At 48.4% G+C, this 20150-nt stretch overlaps 1 protein-coding gene across 1 annotated transcript in view; it reads right to left on the bottom strand.

Annotated features, from left to right (window-relative positions):
- The window catches only part of CA10 (carbonic anhydrase 10), a 569229-nt gene extending 567856 nt beyond the window's left edge, over nucleotides 1-1373 (bottom strand). Inside the window, exon 1 of the mRNA XM_075559290.1 lies at nucleotides 1313-1373. Coding sequence (XP_075415405.1) covers nucleotides 1313-1373 — 61 coding nt within the window. The remainder of the gene's footprint in view (nucleotides 1-1312) is intronic.
- Between the last annotated feature and the right edge of the window lie 18777 nt (nucleotides 1374-20150).

The following is a 20150-nucleotide window of genomic DNA, read 5'->3' as shown; positions in this document are numbered from 1 at the left end:
ACATGAAGCAGGAACAGGGCAGCCAAGTCCCAAACAGCCATTTCAGATGAGACTCCCTATTCCCGCCTGAGGTGGAGAAGGTTGAAAACAAACAGTGGTATCAGGGGCTGGGTACAGCGGGAGGGGAGAGCAAGTGTGGGTTTGGTTAGTTTTCCGTTTTTTTCCATAGTCAGAATCAGGCCGGCTTAGGGGGTGGAGACTAGCACAGCTGAAAAAAGAGCTGGGAGCCATGTCCTTTCCAATGCTTCTGCTCCAAGGGGCAGAGTCCCTGCTCCCCTCTTGGGTGACTTCATGAGAAGTTGGCTGACTCCCCAATTCTGCAGAGGGAATGCGGGAACGCTGCAAAGGGGTATTGCTCTGGGTGTTTAAATAGCAGGTGTGAAATGAAGTGGGGCGGGCACTATTGAGGGGAGGAGCCACTGAACTGGGGGCATACTGCTGGTCCTTTGTGGGGGAGGGGGGCTCACTCACTGCTCTGGAACCGCCTCACCACTCCCCCATGGCCACCCCTCCCTACTTCCTGCACCAACAAACACACAGCTCAGAAACAGGAATGCCTCCCAGCACCCAGAATCACAAGCACAGGCAGGGCACCATCCCCACCTCCTTCACCTCAGGCTGGCACCAGCGGCCTGGGATCTGTGAATCATCTGAACCTGCGCATCCTTGACACTGGGAATTAACCAGGAGTGTGATCTAAATCGGTATTTTACGACAGTGTGGTTTCAGATGGGTAGTTCTTTTATTTGCGGTGAAGGCGGTGCGCTGCTACCAGGTGTCAGACCTCACAATTGGCCCTGGTGTGTCCGGGGAAGGTGTGGTGGGACAACGTTACTGGTCCCTGCGGGTACTCTCCAACCCCGCACCCTCCTGCAGTCTCTTGCAAGTGCCTGGATACCAGGGCAGAGCTCTGCATCCATTTTGCCAGTCGGGCACCACCGAGTTTGGGAACTTTGAAAGCCAGGGGATGGGGGTGGAGGGGCTGCCAAGGCTCATATTTCGGCGCCAGAGTTCTCAGCCAGAAAAGCAGTGGAAAATCAACACCCCTCTGCCTCTTCTCTCTCGTCTTCATCCCTTCTCCCTCCACACCCATTCCACCTCCCAACACACACGCACGGACACACACACTCACACTCCTCTGGCTCAGAAGGTTTTAAATTCCGAAGGCAGCAAACCGGCAGCGCAGGAAAGGTCGCTGCCACCTCCCCTAGAGCCCGGGAGGCTACTCCAGTATTTACACACATTAAAAGCCGACCACTGCCACCACGACAGCACAGCCCCAACCCACCCGCGACTCCCGCGCGTCCCCTACCTGATATGCAGACGATGAAATTGGCTTGCAGAAGAAAAAGCACCTCCCAGACTATTTCCATCCTCTGATTCTCATTCCAAGCGCATCACTCGACGGGAAGACAGGGGGGAGGGGGGCGCCCGACACAGCGCGCACACATACACACTCGCACTCCCACCGGACAGCCGGTCAGGGACAGTCACCCCCAGAGATCAATATCGCAGTTTGAATTGTTCCAGCAAGTCTCCCCTCGGGCTCGACGGCTGAGCGCCCCAGATGTGCTGACACATGTCCGGTGCCTCGCTGCCCAGGAGGTCTCCCCGCTCTTCTGCCTCTGCTCCTCGTCCGAGCGGCGGAAATGGCACTCGCGGCGGCGGCGGCGGCGGCGACAGCAGCCACCTGAAGGCACCCGCGCCTGGCTCTTCCAGCACAAGCGAGACCCCGATCCGCCTGGCGCCCCAAGAAGACATAGACGATAGCCCCCCGCCGGGCCGCGCCGTGCTGTTCCGTGCCCCCGGCAGCGGGCCTCGCGCTAAGCCCCAGCAGTGCCCAAGTTGCCCTCGAAGTCCGGCCCCCTCACCGGGGCATGGTCACAGGGTGGCAGCTCCGCTCCCGGGCCGATCTCCTCCTGCTTGCGGGGGGCGGGGGAGGAGCCGCCGCCAGGGAGACAGAGACAGAGAGAGGCAGCGATTAGTGCCCGCGCGGACCCGCGGCCGCCGCCGACCCTCCCAGCTCCTCCGCGCCGGGCTAGCGCCGCGCGCCCCGCGCCCCGCACCACCGGCGCGAACGGCCAGGGACCCGGCCCGGGGCTGCGCCTGGGGCCCGAGGGCGCTCCACGCCGCGAGCGCGCGCTTTCCGCGCCTCGGCCGCCTCGTTCCCGGGGCTCCCGGTACCCCCGGCTGCCTCGCTGCCTTCGCCCGCAACTCGCGCCGCCGCCGCGATTTTCCGCAATGCAACTGCAGGGGTCGTTATTTCCTCGCCTACGGATCCCGACGCTGCCCGACTCGGAGGGGAGGCGGCGGCAGGTGGGGGCGGGCGCGGGCGCGGGCGGGGGACGTTGGGCCAGGTGAGCGGCCCCGCCGCCGCAGGGGGCCCCCACGTCAACCCCGGCGCCCGTGCCCGCGGGGCGCTGGCGGGAGGCCCAGCGGGGAGGGGAGGCGCAACCGGCCATAAGTAGGAGCGGGCCGGGCGGCGCAGCACCGAGTCACCGCCGCCGCCTGCTCCGCCCCGGCCCGGGGTGACCGGCTCCGCGACCCGCGACTTTCCGGATTCCCGGGAGGAACTTCGCGCCTCGGCGGGGGACTGCTGCGCTGCCCGCCCCCTCCGCCGCGGCAGATTGGGGGTTTGTTTTGGCATCGTTTATTCCCTGCCCTCTACTGCCCACACCCCCTGCTCCCTTCCCCCTGCCCCCTGCCCGCGCCAGTGCCCGTGCGCTACTTACCCCCGAGTTCTCCTCCCTGCCAGTGCCTAGAGCCAGTGGAACGCTCTCCCGCAAGTCCCCGGCCTCCCTCCTCCCGAAAGGGGGACCGGCGTCGTTCCAAGTCCGGGCACCAGCCGCGGCGGCGGCTGCCCACTGCACCTCGGCCCCGCTCCGGAGGCCCCGGGACTGCTGAAAGCCTAGCCCTGGGCGAGACCGCCTTTGCCCTTCCTTCTTCTCTTATTTGGTTGTTTGGGTTGGGTTGGGGGGGGGGGGGTTGGTTTCCTTCGCGGAGCCTCTAGTGCTTTGGTGGCTTTTGCTGGGCTCCGGGACACTCCCCGCCGGCGGCACTCCGCAGCTCTCCGGAAAGGAGGCTTCCCCGGCACCGGCACGCGCGCGCACGCGCGCGCTCTCTCGCGCTCTCGCACTTGCCCCGCGCGCGGCTCTCCGGGGGGCCCCGGGGGAAGGCGGGGGCGGCGCCGGCACCACCCTCCACCCCGCCCCAGGCGGGAGCCGGTGGCGCTGCTCCAGGGGTCGCGGCGGGCTGGCTGCCGCCGGGAAAAGGGCTCGCCCGGGCGACCGGGAACTGGAAGGAAACCCCCGCGCTCGGGACCGTTCGCCGGAGGAGGGGCCCGGCGGCGTCTCGGGGGAAGGGGAGATCGCAGCGGATTCCTGCTGCCCCGCTGGCGCCCACCGCGCTTTCCGAAAGCCCCAGACCTACCTCCACGGTGATGCTGGAGCGGAGCAGGGCAGGGGAATCCCGGGAAAGGAGAGCGGGTTTCTGGGCGCGCCTGTCCGGATGGCCCACTGTGACGTTGGGAGATTTTGCACAAGCGCGGATGGACACACACAACAAACGCCTAACTCGCAGAGGATTGTTGCACTTTTTATTTGTGGTGGCCAGAATTCCTTGCAGGGGGGTCGTCGGCCTAAGGAGGTGCTGGAAAGATGGCTAAGTGGAAGGGAGACCCGGCGCGGCTGGCCCGTTAGCACCGAGTCGGTCTAGGGAGTCTCCCCCAGGCCATCCGGGCCCCCAGGCTCACCATTGGCGCGGGCGAGGGACCAGCAGTTACGCGGCAGCGCGGCCGCCACTTGGGAACCGCCTGCACGGAGCCCGGAGTCCGGCGGGGCTTTCGGTAGAGTAGGAGCGAGAGAGAAAGGGGCAAAGGGGCGCCAAGACCCGCGCGCATCTCCGAGTTTCCAGGGCTGGGCGGTCAGCGTGCGCTTGGACTGCGGGGAAGTCCCTCCTACCGCCTCCAGGGACTCCAAAAGGGACCCGCCGGCTGGACTCCTCAGTTAGAAGGAAGTGTGGCCCAGGGATCTGCTCTCTGAGATGAAGGCCAAGGTGATCCACACTGTAAACTTCCAGGCCCACATGAAAGCCAGGACTCTTAATGCGGAGAGAATGCGAGCCTGGATGCTTTGCCAGGAAAGACTTGGAAACCGCAGAACATTGCAGGAATCCAAGATAGTGAGAATTAGCCCCGCTGGGAAACTTCTGGGGGCCAGTTTTGAGAGGAGCGAAAAGAAGGCAGTTGGCCAAGGATGAAAAGATGGCCCCCCTCTTGCTAGGTTTCAGAACCAGAATGGTGATCTTCCATTCTGTCCCTGGGGAGCGGCCTTTCTTTCCAGCAGGAGAGCTCTGTCCTCTGGGAGCAGTGCCCAGTTCTTTGTACCAACATCCATGTATTTGCATATAATTCCTGCAAATATTAAAAGTGAGTATCTTCCACTTGTCAGGCACTGGAGCGAGCAGCTGCCGTTTTGTATGTGAAACTGCATAGTCCTTGCTTTCTGAAAGAGTACTGGCCATCAATTCCCTCCTCATTGTGCCTGAATAGCGAGTGTCAGTAAACTGATACTTCTTGTCTTCCATCTCAGCCTATACACTTGCCTTTAAACCTGCTAAAGAACATTTCGTCTATTCCCTGCCAACTACTTTCCGTCAGAAAAATAAAGAAACAGCAATTCATGTAAGAATTTGTTTCCGTGAAAATAACTTGTGTGTATTGATTGCTTGCTTTCGGCCAGACCTCCCTGAGTTCCTCCTATAATAATGACCTCCTTTAATCATCCCAATTTCCCCCTGAGCTAAGTATCCTCACTGCTCCCATTTCACAGGTGATAAAACAGACGCCAGAGTTAAGTATTTGCCCAAAGGTCCCCTGCTGCTAATTGGTAGTGTCAAAATCACAAGTCTACCCACCCCGTCTCAGAAGCCTCTTCCTGGACACGCTCTGTCATGAAGGAAAGGCATCATCTCGGGCGGTCATTCTGTACTTCGAGCACACGATAAGCCCTAAACTGCTAGAAGTCTACCCAGAGGTGAGATGAAATCTAATGGCAGGTTCTGCGCTTTAGAACATAACTATGTAAACATTGGAAGAAGAAAACGGTGACTAGGCACTAGGCATTTTTGAATGAAATGGGGGAAAAAAGAGGGCCCGCTGAGTTCCAGGGTTGTTCTTGGCACTGGGAATACAGCAATGAATTCGCCCAGCATCTGGATTCTCTGTGAACATTTTACAGCAGAAAGAAGCGTACTTGAATCGTCTCCTGTCCTTGTGCTTTGTCACCATTCCGTTTCTTCCAACTCACAAGGACCCATGTGCACAGATGCTTCTTAGGGATTTCAAGGTGGTGATCTTCAGGAAACAGATCTCTAGTTTGGTCTCCAAAGACCCATCTCACAAAACTCATTGCCTTCCAGTGGATTCCTGTTCTTAGGGACCACACAGAACAGGACAGAAACTGCTCTGGGAGTTTCCAGACTGGAAATCATGACAAGAGTAGAAGGTTCATCTTTGGAATAGACAGCTTCATCTTTCCCACATGGAATGGCTGGTGATGAACTGCTGGCCTCGCTGTTCGCAGCCACTCCTCCCACTCGGGCTCCTAGGTGCGTTCAAATCTCATAACCAACCTTTTGTCTCATGCTTCATGGTTTGCATGTCCTATGGACTCCTGAGTCACCTCTAGATGTAACAACCTGCGTGGCTTTCTTTAAAAAAAAAGTCATCTTGTAGTACCAATGAAGAACACAGCTTTCACCCAGAACCTGGATGCTTCCTCCCCCCAACTACCATGATCTGAATTCTGCCTTGCAGGACTGGATAGGGCAGAGATTGTACACTGGTGCATATGGGAGCTGGAGGCACAGGGAATCCAGGGTGGACAATACACTCAGGACCAGGGGTTGAGGGGCGAGGCTGGTAGGGTGGAGGGTGAGTGGGTTGGAAAGGGGGAACTGATTACAAGGATCCACATGTGACCTCCTCCCTGGGAGATGGACGGCAGAGAAAGGGGTGAAGGGAGACTCCGGATAGATATGACAAAATAACAATCTGTGGATTATCAAGGGCTCATGAAGGAGGGGGGAGCGGGGAGGGAGGGGGAAAAAGAGGACCTGATGCAGAGGGCTTAAGTGGAAAGCAAATGCTTTGAGAGTGATTAGGGCAAAGAATGTGCGGATGTGCTTTATACAATTGATGTATGTATATGGGTGGATTGTGATAAGAGTTGTATGAGCCCCTAATAAAATGTAAAAAAAGAAAAGAAAAAAAATAGAGAAAATGATTAGGGAAAAGAATGTACAGATGTACTTTATACAATTGATGTATGTATATGCATGGATTGTGATAAGAGTTTATGAGCCCCTAATAAAATGTTTAAACCCCCCCCCCAAAAAAAAACAGTCAAATGGATTAAGGAGAGACCTTCACATTCGACTGAATTTTGTTTTCTGTAGTCTTTTCTAAAAGATCTTTTTGGGTGTTTTTTCCGGCAAAAGCAAATGAACATCTTCATCAAGCTAGAAACAATTTCTTCTTAGAGGTTATTTTCACTCTTTAACGAGCTTGTACCCATCTCCTGATACCTGCAAATAAGTTCCCTTCATCTTTTGCCTCTTTCCTTCTTAAAGCTTCTCCACTGCAAGTTCTGTGAAAGGGTGTCACACAAACATCAGGAAGTCACCACTGAGCCCAAGCCTTAGAGACCATCCTCCTGGGCGGAGAGACTGAGACAGCAGGGGACACGACACTTGGCACTTGTCAGAGAGGACACTGCTGAATTCCTTTGGGTTCCTTCCCTACTTTCTCCTTCAAAGAGGAAGGAATTGTTCATCCGACTCGTAAATTTCTAAGAGATTGGCATCTATTAGGGCACCTTCCCCAGAGGCTGAGTACACTGTATTGGGAGCCAAAGCAGATCCATCTTTCTCCACCCTGCCCCCCTCGCCTCCCCTTCTCTCCTCTCTTGATCAACCGAAATGCAGGCACAGTAAAACCAAAACTAACTCGCTGTCCTGGAGTCCGTGTCCATTCTTAACGACCCTGCAGGACAGGAGAGAACCACTCCTGTTAGTTTGGGAGACTGCAACTCTTTATGGGAGCAGAGAGCCCCATCTTTCTCCCACTCAGGCACAATGGATTAACTGCATTAGCCGGTGCTTCTGTCCTCTTCGCCAGGTAATAAATAACCTGCGCAGAACAAGCCTCTACTTTCAGACAGTGACTGAATTTCCGAGGACAGTCATCATTCTCCATGTCAAAGGGCAAGGATACACGGAGCCTTCTGGATGAGAGATGACTTCCAAGTTCTAGGTTTCCATGGAGTAATTGAGAAGTGTGGCTTTAATGTGATGCACAAACCAGGTTCTCCAGTCTGATTGTCGACTAGGCCAGCGGTTCTCCACCTTCCTCAGGCCGCGACCCTTTTATACAGTTCCTCATGTGGTGGGGAGCCCCCCCCCCCTACACACACCATAACATTATCTTCCTTGCTACTTCATCACTGTAATTTTGCCACTGTTATGAATCAGGCGACCCCTGTGAAAGGGTCATTTGACCCCAAAGGGGTGGCGTCCCACATGTTGAGGACGGCTGTACTAGAACATTGGGGTACGTATAAAGATCCAGACAATCCCAGACAGGAAACGTGTCTTTTACTTTTAGATGTTATTTACTTACTGTTCTTCAAAACATACACTCATTCGACCGAATGTACATTCAGAGAGATTAATGACAGTGTTCGAGTTGTGCAGCCGTTCCCACCCTCCACGGCGTTTCTCCCCCATGAACTTAATTTCAGCTCACTGTCCCTGACTTAATCCTGACAGTGGCAGCTGCCAACTGGACTCCACGTAAGCAGTTCCTAAAAGAGCTAGGTCAAGACAGACATGTCTTACTAGTTAAGCTAAAACACTCTTTCTTTTTAAGAATCCTTCAGGGGATATTTGGATTCAAGACTGAAAGATGATCTCAGGACAATCGTAGTTCGGGGTTCATCTAGGAAGTCTGGCGTCCATGACAATTTGAAGCTCTCATCTACTTTTATTCTCCTTCTTTGGATTCGGACTCCAGGGTAAAACCTCTGAACAACATGTTCCGTGATGGCAGCAAGGAACCACCTGTCCTTCTGCTTTCATCGCAAAGGTGGTAGTTGGCCCAGGAGACAGTAAGCCACACACATTCTGTTCCATCCTCCTTTTCCTGACTGTCCTTATTTCCCTGTTTTTAACCCCAGCTGAATAGTTGCCAACGGTGGTACCTTGGGTAGTTGGTTGGCAAGGTTCTGAAGATCCTCGACACTACACACCAATCTAAGTGGTAGAACAGAAATACTACACACAGTATTAGCCCAATTCACTTGGTTCTTTCATGACTCTAAATATCCAGATCAAGAAACCAAGTCCCAGGAGGTGCTTCGTTGTATAGAAGTAGCTTCAGTAGCTACTCTGTTTTTAGTCATATTGTAGATGCGTCAATCGCACAACTTTTGCCAGTTCAAATCTTCACCAGTGTACAACTTATTGGTAGCATTCATAATTTGGCTCTACAGCCTTACCCTTAATCAATGCAGTTTGTTAACACTGTAAACTAAAATTCAGTACTCTAGGAGCTACAACGCCCCTGCCTGAGTTCTCCCTTCCTCCAGCCCCTGATAACACTGAGAAACCTTCATCTTGAAACATGTGCCTTTGGGGATTAATTTATTTAATTCAGCATACTGTTTTCCAGCACCAGCCATATTGTAGCATGTATGAAGACTTCATCTCCCTACTAGGCAAGTCGTATTCTAGTCTATATGTGTACAGACACATTTTATTTAGCCATTCATCTGTGGATGGGCATTCAGGTTGTTTCCAACGGTGGACTACTGTGAATACTGCTGCAAGGAGTGTTTGTGTACATGTCTCTGCGCGAATCTCTGTGCCAGGTGCTTGGAGTGCCGAGCTAGGAGAGGAATGACTGGGTCACGGGCTACTTCCATTTTCCGTTTTCTTAGGAACTTCCACACTGTTTTCCACAGACTGTGCCATTTTGCGTTCCCACCAACAATGGGTAGGGGTTCCAATTTTCCTATCAATACATCCATGTTTATTATTTTCTGCTTTTTGGTTGATTGGTTAGCTGGTTGGTTTGTTTTTCATCTATCCAATGGAAGTGAAATGTAGTTTGGATTTGCATATCTCTTATGGGGAATGTGTATCATATCATTTCATTTGTTCGGTGGCGGCTATTTGAACGTCTTCTTTGCTGAAATGTCTATGCAAATCCTTTTTCCATAAGTTTGTCTGTTTGTAATTGTTTAGTAGCCAGGGTGTAAGTAAAGAAGTTAAGAACAATGTATGTATGGATTGTGATAAGCATTGTATGAGCCTCCAATAAAATTATTATTTTAAGTTAAGAATTAAGCAACCCTCAATTTCCATTTAAAAGCTTAAATTGTCTAAATGAATGGATATACCATGTTCATGAATAAGAATCCTAAATATTGTTATAATAACAATTTCCTCCAAATGTATCTATAGTCAGAAGGTATTTGTGATAGTCTGGGTACTTTAGAGAAACAAATCCACAGAACTCATGTATAAGAGACAGTTTTATATAAAGGTTAAGTGCACATCAAGAAAACATCCCAACCCAGTGCTGCCCAAGTCCACAAATCCAACATTAACCCATTAACACATATGTCCAACACCAATCCACAAAGTCCTCCTCCATCTCACAAAACAGATGCAATGATGCTGACTGCAGGAGGAAAGCTGAGTCAGTGAATGTGTAAACATCTCAGTGCTGGCAGGGGTCTCCACACGGCTGCTCCAGCACCCATGGTTGCATCAGGGTAGGTCCATGTGGCTTCTCCTCAGGGATGTCTTGCAAGAAGTGAGCCTTGCCAGCTGAAGCAGGGAACTGGCTAAGGCAGCTGCACCCTGATCTGACCATCACAAAGCAAGAGACCCGAGAACTAGAAATGTGAGGCTCACGGAGCCATTTATCTCTCCGCCCTTCAATTAACCACACATGTGTTTATCGGCCAGGTTGGCCCAATAAACTAACTACCTCAGTGTTGTGTATGTGTGGAAATTAATAAGCTGTTTCTAAAATTCATATAGAAACACAAGGAATGTAGAATAGCCAAAACATTTTTGAAAAGGGGAACACAATGGGAAGGTTTATACCATGTGACTTCAAGACTTATTATGGATCCACAATATCAAGGTAGTGTGTAATGGCATTCAACTAGACAAATAAACCAAATAAACAGATATAGAAAATCCAGAAATAAGTCCTACACACAGTTTCAATTGATTTTCAGCAAAAGTACAAAGGCACTTCCATGGAGAAAGGAACTTTTTTAATGGTACCAACATAGTTTGATGAACTTATTCAAGAAAAATTTTGAATTTTGACACTAGTCCTGAGCCACATACAGAAGTGAACTCAGAATGAATTATAGACTTAAATGTAAGTCCCCAAACCTAGAAAACACCTGGAAGATAATAACATGGAGAGACTTCATTTTTAAAAGCTGGTATTAGGCAAAAGCTTCTCAGCTATAACACTAACAGTACTCAAAATAGAAAAAAAGAGTTTATAAATTGGAATTCATAAATATTAAGAACTTATGGTCTTCAAAAGGCTCTGTTAAGAGATTCAAAAGACAAATCACAAAGTGAAAGAAAATATTGAAGAGTTTCATAATGCAGAACGATTTGTAAAGATGCAAAGAATTCTCAAAACTCAGTTAACAACAAAAACAACCAAATTTTGAAATGGGTAAAATATTTGGATAGTCATTTCACCAGAAAAAAATATATATAAAAGAAACATAGAAAAGTCATCAACATCAATAATCATTAGGGAAATTAAAATTAAATGAGCCATCATTAAATAGCTACTGTTGTTGTTAGCGGCCATCAAGTTGGTTCTGACTCACAGTCACGTGTGTACAACAGAGTGAAACACTGTCAGGCACTGCAGCGACCTCACAATTGCTGCTGCCGGAGTCCATTATGCTGCAGTCACCGTGCCAGTCCATCTCATTGAAAGTGTCCTCTTTTCCACTGACCTTTGACTTTAACAAGTGATGTCCCTTTCCAGCCACTGGTCTTTCTTGATAATAGGAGGGTGTACTTCCCGCAAAACCAGAACTGGGCTGGGCACAGCAGAGCTTTTGTAGTTTGCACCTCCACCCCTACCCCCACCCCCGCTAGGCAAACATCCAACAGCTGGCTCTGAGTTAGTGTGCCCAGTGGTATCGCCTGGGAATGTTCTCTCTGGTCACAGTGAATTTTTTCATAAAAGCAGTTTTGCTCCAACCTCATTTTTTTTGTGATGGCTGACTTAAGACAACAGTGTATGGCTGTAAATATTATTTCCTGATTAGGGGGAAAAGGCCGCAGAAACAGTTGTGCTGTTGAACACAGCTTACAAAGACAGTACTAGGAAAACTCAAGTGTACAAGTGGTTTTCTCATTTCAGCAAAGGTGAAATGTCGATTGATGACAAACCTCATTCTGGACTTTTGTCAACTTCCCAAATAGATGAAAATGTCGACTCAGAGTTCTTTATACCAGGTCAGACTGTTAATCAAGCTTTCTATTTAGAGGTTCTGAAAAGATTGGGTAACAGTGTGTAACAAAAATTGTGACAAAAAAAGGCCTGACTGTGGCAGACAGGGGACTGGCATTGCCACCAGGACAACGCACCTTCTCACACAGCCAGGTCTTGGCAAAGAGCAGCATGCGTCTCTTGCCCCACACATCTTACTCGCCTGACCTCACATCATGCTGTGTGACTTTGTTTTGCTTCCATGAATGAAGAGGGACATGAAAGCATAACGATTTGAAGACACAGTAGAAGAGAAGAAAAAAAAATGAGGGAGTTGCTATCAGTTATGCAAACAGATGAATTTGAAAAATGTTTCTCAGAATGGAATCACAGATTTGAAAAATATATTAAGGATAATGGAGAGTCCTTTGAAGGTGATAAGGTTGTTTTCTGACACAATTCAAATGCATAACTTTGAAAACAAAGTTCTGAGTTTTTTTTTTGGAGGGGGTACCCCCCTTGTATGTCCAGAGTTTGTAAGATGGAGCCGTCACCTCCTGGTTTCCAAGAAGCATTCTGGCTGTACTTCTCCTGAGAACTGCACTTATCAAGATAGACTTGTTTGTTCTTCTGCCAATCCACAGTCGCTTTAATTTCTTCCCTCAACACCTAATAAAAAAGAATACATTCTTTTGCAGTCTTCCTTGCCGCTGTTCAACTTTCAGATGCATGTGAGGTGACTGAAAATACCGTGGTGAGAAAATGACCTTGGGAGACCACCTCTGACCTCTCACAGCATCAGTCTATCAGGAAGAGAATCTATCTCTGAACCAGCACAAGGCCAGTTGCCACAAGGCAGAGGTCAGATGTTTCTGCACCCTACATGTTTCTCTACCCTACTTCCTCAAAATGACTTTTCTGCAAGGTTCGGGAATTTGTCATTGCAGCCCTACAGCACTCACAGACAAAACTCACAATTCGGGACAATTTAACAGGCTGGTCCGCAAACATTACGGATACTGTTAGTGATTCACACAGCAACACCTCTCCCCAGGCAGCAGCCAGGCTTCCCTCTGGTCTTCAGCCTGTCAGTCATGGGGTCCCGGTCCTTTACCTCCATGGGCCAGGAAGCCTGCCTACTGGAGGTTCCAGTTTCATCTCTTGGCACTTGCTCCTCTGCCCTGTCTCCTTGCCTCAGCCTCTGGTCTCTGGGTGGCATGGCGTCTGCTGCCTCCATCTCTTCAGGCATCTATGAGTGTGTCTAACTTTAGGAAGATTGACTATGGCAAGTGTTGACAATGATGTGGAACAACTGAATTTTCATAAGCTGCTGCTGAAATGTAGAACGAAGCAATCACTTTGGAAAAAACAATAGGCAATTTCTTAAAACTTGAAACATGTAAACATCAGATGACTCAACCAGTTCATACTTAGTATTTACCAAGAGAAATGTGCCAAGACTTCTTTTCAAGTGGTCATAGACCTTTACTTATAATAGTAAGACGATGAAAAGAAACAAAATATCAATTCAGAGGTGAACAGATTATAGAATGCCTAGTTCTCACTAGAGTAATGAATAATTGCTAAATGTAACAACATCATTGAATGCTAAAATTGTTCTGCTGAATGCAACAGGTCAGATAAGATGGGTACATACAGCAGGAAGCAGGAGATAGCATGGAGCACCAGGAAGTTTGTGGGAGTAATAGACATAATATCATAATTGTGTTGGTGGTTGATGAGTATATACTGAGGTAGGCCCAAACTTATCAAATTATACACGTTAAACACATACAGTTTATATCAATGATGCCTCAAGATTATAGATAGTATAGTTTGATTTTTCTTTTTTGCAAATTTATCATAGAAATATGTAATAACCCGTGGTTGGGCTAGATTTAGAAATGCTCATCCCTATTGCATATTGTCATGTTATTGTGAATCATTACTAAGTTACTCACACTTTGAGAAACATTAAATATTAAAAGAATTGTCTTTTTTGTAATTCGGAGGCTGAGGTGTAAGGCAATAGCTCTATGCTATGTCTGCATCTTTGCTTGCTTAATGAGTACTGTATTAAAATGTTATAATGTAACTAACCAGTTAGGACCACAGGGTACCTCCCTGATTATTAAGTATGGACATTTTCAGTCAGTTCTGGAAAAAAAGAATAGTTAATCTTGGGACAGGATTCTAAACTTGGAAGTTGGGCCTTAGACTGCAACTGAGCGAGACAGGCTTCCCTTGTAGTGGACACAGACAGATGGCATTTAAGGGTGTTTCTTGGTGATGGGAAAGCAGGCTTCGGCCACTGAAATACGGACTTCCGGAGCAGTAGGGAGAACTTCTTTACTAAGACAAGAAGTCACCTTAAGGGAATGAGAAAGACAGACATGTAATCATGGGGGCAACCTATCTAGTAAGCAGTTGAAAATTAAATTCTCAATGTTCTTCCTCCCTGCTGTTCCTTCTTAGGACTCTTGGGAAACATTGGAGCCTACTGTCAGAAATGCTCCTACTGCTGTAGTGAAGGGGCCTGCGACAGTCGCATAGACCAATGTAGTGCAGAGTAGAAGTGAATTCTAGGTGGTCCTCTCACTGTAGCGGGCGATGGACAGAAGGAAGACCTCCAGGAGAACAGACAGCTGTGTAGCGGAATAGTGGTGAGTGAGAGTGAAACACGAGGGATGATGTGAATGCGGAGCCCAGATTAGAGACCTTGCAGGACATCTCAAGCGTGAGGAGCAAGAGGGGACTTCAAAATGGGGACCGGATCCTGTGACCCGAGGCAGAGATTGAGTCTATGAAGCAGTGCGTCATTTTCCGATTGCTTCTGAAACAACTTGCTCTAGACATAGTGGCCAACAGTCGTACGAGTTGACTGTCTTGCCATTCTGCGGGTTCAATACCTGAAATGAGTCTTAGGTGGCCAAAATTAAAATGTCGGCAGGGCATGTTCCTTCTCTAAACTCTGGAAGTGGCAGGAACAGTCCCTTCCTCATGTCTCTAGCGTCTAGCACCTGTTCACATGCTGTGTCTCTTGGCGCCCTTCCAGCTAAAGGCTTCGCCCCCACGTTTGCTCCCCTCATCACAATTCTATCTCCCAGAGTCCTTCTTTGCCGAGAAAGAATGTTGTTATTGCATAATCCAGGATAATCTTTCCATCTCAAAAAGCCTTCATTTAGTCACAGCTGCCAAATCCCCTTTGTCGTGTAAAATAGCACACAGACTCTAGGGACGAGGATGCAAACATCCTGTTTTTGTTTTTGATTTTGTTTTGAAGTTGCATTTCAGTGGATCCCAGCCACCTCCTGGCTTTCATAGCAGAGCTGTGCTACATAGAGTCTCAACAGCTGTGATCGTTTGGAAGCAGTTTGCCAGGCCTTTCTTCTGAGGGGCTTGTGGATGGATTTGAACCACCAATCTTGGTTAGTAGACAAGAGCTTAACAATCTGTATCACCTCACGACTCTGTGGGTGTGTGGATTGCTGTTGTTGTTGCTGGGTTCGGACTCAGTGACCGTATGAACTCATACAAGAGAACGAAACACCGCCCAGTTGTGCACCATGCTCACAGTCATTGCCGTGTGAGCCCGTGGTTGCTGCCACGATGTCAGTCCATCTTGTTCAGGGTCTTCCTCTTTGTCACTGGACGTCTACCCAGCATGATATTTGGATTACTCTGCGTTCTGTAGAGACTAAAACCCGGGTCAGTTATACGTGTAAAGAAAGAATTTTATATCAGGAAGGCATTCCAGCCCCATCCCACTCAAGTCCACGGGCCCAGTGTCAGTCAGAGCCCCTTCAGACTCACCTGGATCCAGGCCAATGACACAAAAAGCAGGGCGCTCTCAGAACAGCCGGTGCAGTTGCATGGGCCCAAGTTTGATGGGAGGTGTTGGGACACCAACAGCTCCCAGGGTTGGTAGCCCACTTAGGGCCACTCCTGGAAGCAGACACAGAATCCAAGCAAGAGAGAAGGGTTGGTGTGTCTCTCTTATAAAAAGGCCAGACTCCCAAGGAGGCACCACCAGGCTGCGAGCTGATGGGTCGGTTGGCCTCCACGCCTACACACTCATCCAGAGACAAGGTGACATGGAATCCAGCCACCCCAACGTCCTCCGGAGCTCTGTTGCTCACGATAACGTGCCTGTGGGGCCTCCATTATTCTGCCGCAGTTGGAGTCGTATAAAACTGTTCAATGCAGATCAGGGCGACGTGCGTGGGGCAAGTAATACAAGAAATCTGAAACACTTCCACGCTAGATAGAGGTATGCCTTATATTTATCAACTCCCAACAGGACCAACTGGGGGCATGCCACCCTGCCGGGCAGCGTTTCCTTCTGCTGTGCACAGGGTCACTCTGGGACTAAACCTACTCGATGGCAGCTCATGACAGCAGCAACATTCCCTCCGAATCCATAGAGCTCCTCGGAGGTACAGGTATGAGCCCCTGTGCTCTTTCAACGAGAGAGCCAAGGTGAGACGGAAATGCAATTGCGTGAACATAGTTCACTTCTCAGGACAAAGACCATCAGGAGGCTATAATGGAACAATATCACCAGAATAGGTTCTCACTGTCTCTCTGTCTCTCTCTCTCTCTATCTATATCAGAATGGATCAGAGGCTAGTTATGAATGTTTAATTTGAAAAAAGATAAGATTTAGTCTCACTCATGCTATACATTGTTTAACAAACACAATGAAAAGATCTTTTTAAAAACGAACTATTTGAAGTTTTATCCTTATCAAAGGCTTTGCTTTACTAAGTACCAAAGAGTTTGGCGGTCGAATCCTGACTAGGAAACGATACACACTAGAAGATGACTTTTTGGTCAATGATTTGAGTGTCGTGTTGGGAGCTGGGGAACCCCCTCATATGCTGCCCCTCCTTTTGTGATAGTTGAACTCCTCTCAGGCAAATTGGGCCTCCTGAACCCAAGACCTCACAATTAGCAGACTTATTTGCAAAGTAAATGCCTGTTGCGACATTGGATTGGTTGATTTGTTGATTCCAATAATTCCAATCTTTCTCACATTTCCCCCCAATGGCAGTAGATGTTTTATAGGACATTTCAAGTGTGCACTAGAATACATTCATACTGATCTTGTGAAAACATCCTTGAGTCCTCGAGGGAGAAGATGGATGTTTTAGGCAAAGTGAGTGTATGTGATGTGTCCAAGTTCAAACAGAGGGAGGAGCAGAGACTGAACCTGAACCCGCCTCTGGCCGTTTATTTTTCAACGTTTGTCTCCATCATTCTTTCCGCTCTTACCAAGCGACATAGCATAACACCCCAAACAAAGAAACAATGCTATTATCCCCAAACCATACACCTTAGTGGAAGATGCTTTTTCCAGATTTTCCGTTTTCTAACCAAGACACGTTCAACCTTACCACACAGGTGTGTGTGTGTGTGTGTGTTTTCTTTACATTAAACATCTTTCCAGTCACATTTGACACCAACAGGAACTCTCTCCTCCTGACCCAGCTGCAGGATTCTTAGGTAGTAGTTATAGATCAATACGGAGAATTTTCATTTCATAACGGTTCTCAAGTTTACACAAAGACAAAAGGTTCTAATTAAGAGAACAGTCTGCTCTTACCTCAGCTTGCATCATTTTGGAGTTAGCAATGAATGCATAAGGCTTTAACATTACATATTGTTAACATTTTTTCAGGTTGCCTCCTCAGTAGCATTAAAATGATCAGACATGATAAGAACTAAGCTTAGACGTTTATTTTGCAATTGAAATGTGCTTTCTATGTTTCCACTTAGCATTTTCTACAAACCCCCCCAAACCAACTATATCCACTCCCATCTAGTAGATTTGACTAATAGAGACCCTATACTGGGTTTTCAAGATTGCAGATCTTCAAAGGAGCAGATAATCCCATCTCTGCCCACAGACTGGCCGATAGACTTGAATTGCCAACCTTGAGGTTGGCGGCCCTAGTGCCAAGAATTTGACACATCCCATTTATTGATTAGAAAAATCTAAACGACTCTCCGTGTCACAGATGTGGCAGTTCTGACTCGGAGAGACTCCGTGGATTTAAACACCGCCCGGTCCGGGACCATCCGCGCGGTTATTGTGTTTGAGGCCATTGTGGCAGTCCCTGTCATCGTCCATCTCAGTGAGGAAGGGGCTCCCTCTTTTCTCTCAGCGTCTACTTTACAGGGCACGATCCCCCTTTCCAGCGGGACAGATACAACAAAAACAAAACAAGCCCTCACTGGCACCCAGTCGATCTGGACTCATAGCGACCCTACAAGACAAGATAGAACTGTCCCTGTGAGTGTGCAAGATGGTAACTCTTTAAGAATGTAGAAAGTCCTGTCTTTCTCCTGCAGATCGGCTGGTGGTTTTGAACCGCTAACCTTGTGGTTGGCAGCCCAACATGTGACCACCATCCAACCCGAGCTCCTGGTATGGCAGATAGACCCACCCCAAATATTTGGAAACCCGTGGGGACTGTAATTTGATGGAATCCTCCCTCCCCATGAGCCACTGGCCCTCCCCTACTGAACCCGGCACTGCCCCACATTACAAGGTCACGTACCTTGAGCTCACAGTTCTTCCACATACATCTCTAAAAGTCATTGCATGGCCACCTCTCAGTCCTCGGTGTGCGTCCTCAGCATCAGACCCCCACCACCCTGAACTGCACCCAAACATTACATGCGTTTGTCAAACAGTGTCCCCTTTGATGCAAAACATCCAAGAGGCTAAAGAAGTGCGGAATCCTGCAACTGGAAGGAATCGCATTTCCCAGCCAACCTAGAGGCTGGCACTCTGCGGGAGAGGTCCCCAGAGCTGTCACATTTGGTTTGCTTTTCCTAATGAGATTTCTAGATTTTTATTCAAGTGCAACCACCTAATTTCTCTCCCCACTACGACTGTGTGGACTTAACCGAGCAGTTGACTTCCAAGGTAGGGACCCCTGAAAGCTCTGAGCCTATCCTCTGGCACTAGATGGTGGAGAAAACTCATTAAAACAAAAAAGAACCTCCTGCCAAGCAGAGCAGGAGATGGACAGAGTAGGCACAAGCCCATGACAGAGCTAACAGTTGAGACCCAAGGGAGTTGTATGACTAGAGCTTTCCTTACAAAAATATAAGCACGCCATTGTCTAGAACGACAAACTCTCCAGGTTGCTGTTAATGTCGCCCAAACTTATAGCCACCTGAAGGCCCTTTTCTCACTCCACGTTCAAATACTTTTTCTTACTAAATCTTTTAAGAACCCACTTGAGTGAAATTGCCTCAGGCCAGATTTCCTCTTGGGTGGGCAAAAGATATAACGATGACATGTAAAATGTATTTGGTCTTAATCTCCCCCCTAAGTGATGATTTCTTTAAGAAAATGGAGAGCTCTAGCTGGATGTGACCGAAACCGAAAATGCATGTTAAGTAACCAACTTAACTTGAAAATTGTGTTCTTTTCATTTGAAGTAACTGACTTTTCTCATATTAAGATAAGAACTGCAGGTGGCTGCTCTCACTGTGGCTTCCCATGGAATGGGAAATACCCTGGCATCCTGCCCTCCTCGTTTCAGGGCTTCATTAGGAGGAAAATGAGCAGAATGAGTTCTTGTATAAGTGAATTTCAGAAATAGGTGGTAGTAATTTTGGAGGTGTTGCCATAATAATTTTTGGATACTTGGATTCTGCACAGTCAATTACTACTTGATTTCACTTGTTCTGGGAGTCCTGCTAAGAGCCCCGGTGGTATAGTGGGTTGTGAATTGGGTTGTCAATCACAAGGTCAACAGTTTGAAACCACCATCTGTTCTGTGGGAAAAAAGACAAGACTTTCTGCTCCCGGAACTCAGATTTGATGGCAGGAAGCTTGGTTTTGTTTTGGCGGAACCTGAGGGTGATGCTTGACTGCTAAGCACAAGTTCTACGGCTCAAATCCACCATGTTCTTCTTGGGAGAAAGTTGAGGTTATTTTGTTCCTGTAAAGATTTACAGCCTGGAAACTCTATGTAGGATTGCGATGAGTTGGAATAGTCTTGAGGGCAGGGGGTTTGGTTTGGGTTTGGGTTCTGGTTTTGCTATGGTCTCTATTAAGGAACCCAGTTGGCATAGCGGGTTTCCAATTGGGCAGCAGTTTAAATCCACCAGTGGTTCTGCAAGAGAAAAATGACGTTGGCTTCTCCTATCAAGCTTTAAAGTCTTGAAACCTAGAAGAGCAGTTCTTTTCTATCTCACAGGCTTGCTACGAGTCAGAATGGACTCAATGGCAAAGTGATGGTATCCAGTCAGGAGACCTGATGGTGCTGTGGGTTAAGCAATACGTTACCAACTTTAAGGTTAGGGGCTCAAACTCTCTAGCTCTTCTAGAGGAAAAAGGTGAGGCTGTTTGCTCCCATAACCATTTACAGCTGTAGAACCCCAGAGGAACAGTTCAACTTCAGCCTAAAGGGGTTGGTGTGAATCAGAATCCACTTGATGGCAGTGGCCGTGGGTTGGGTGTGGTCTCCCTTGAACAAAGCAAGAGAATTGGGTTCCTTTCCAGACAGAATACGGCTGATGCTTCAAAGACTTGTCATTCACCTTTATGAGTTTCTTAAGGCTTTCAAAGAAGAATTGATTTCAA

Source organism: Tenrec ecaudatus, chromosome 10, assembly GCF_050624435.1.
Source record: "Tenrec ecaudatus isolate mTenEca1 chromosome 10, mTenEca1.hap1, whole genome shotgun sequence".
Classification (NCBI taxonomy): domain Eukaryota; kingdom Metazoa; phylum Chordata; class Mammalia; order Afrosoricida; family Tenrecidae; genus Tenrec; species Tenrec ecaudatus.
The sequence above is the reverse complement of the archived record's forward strand: the minus strand, read 5'-3'. Positions and strand labels throughout refer to the sequence as shown.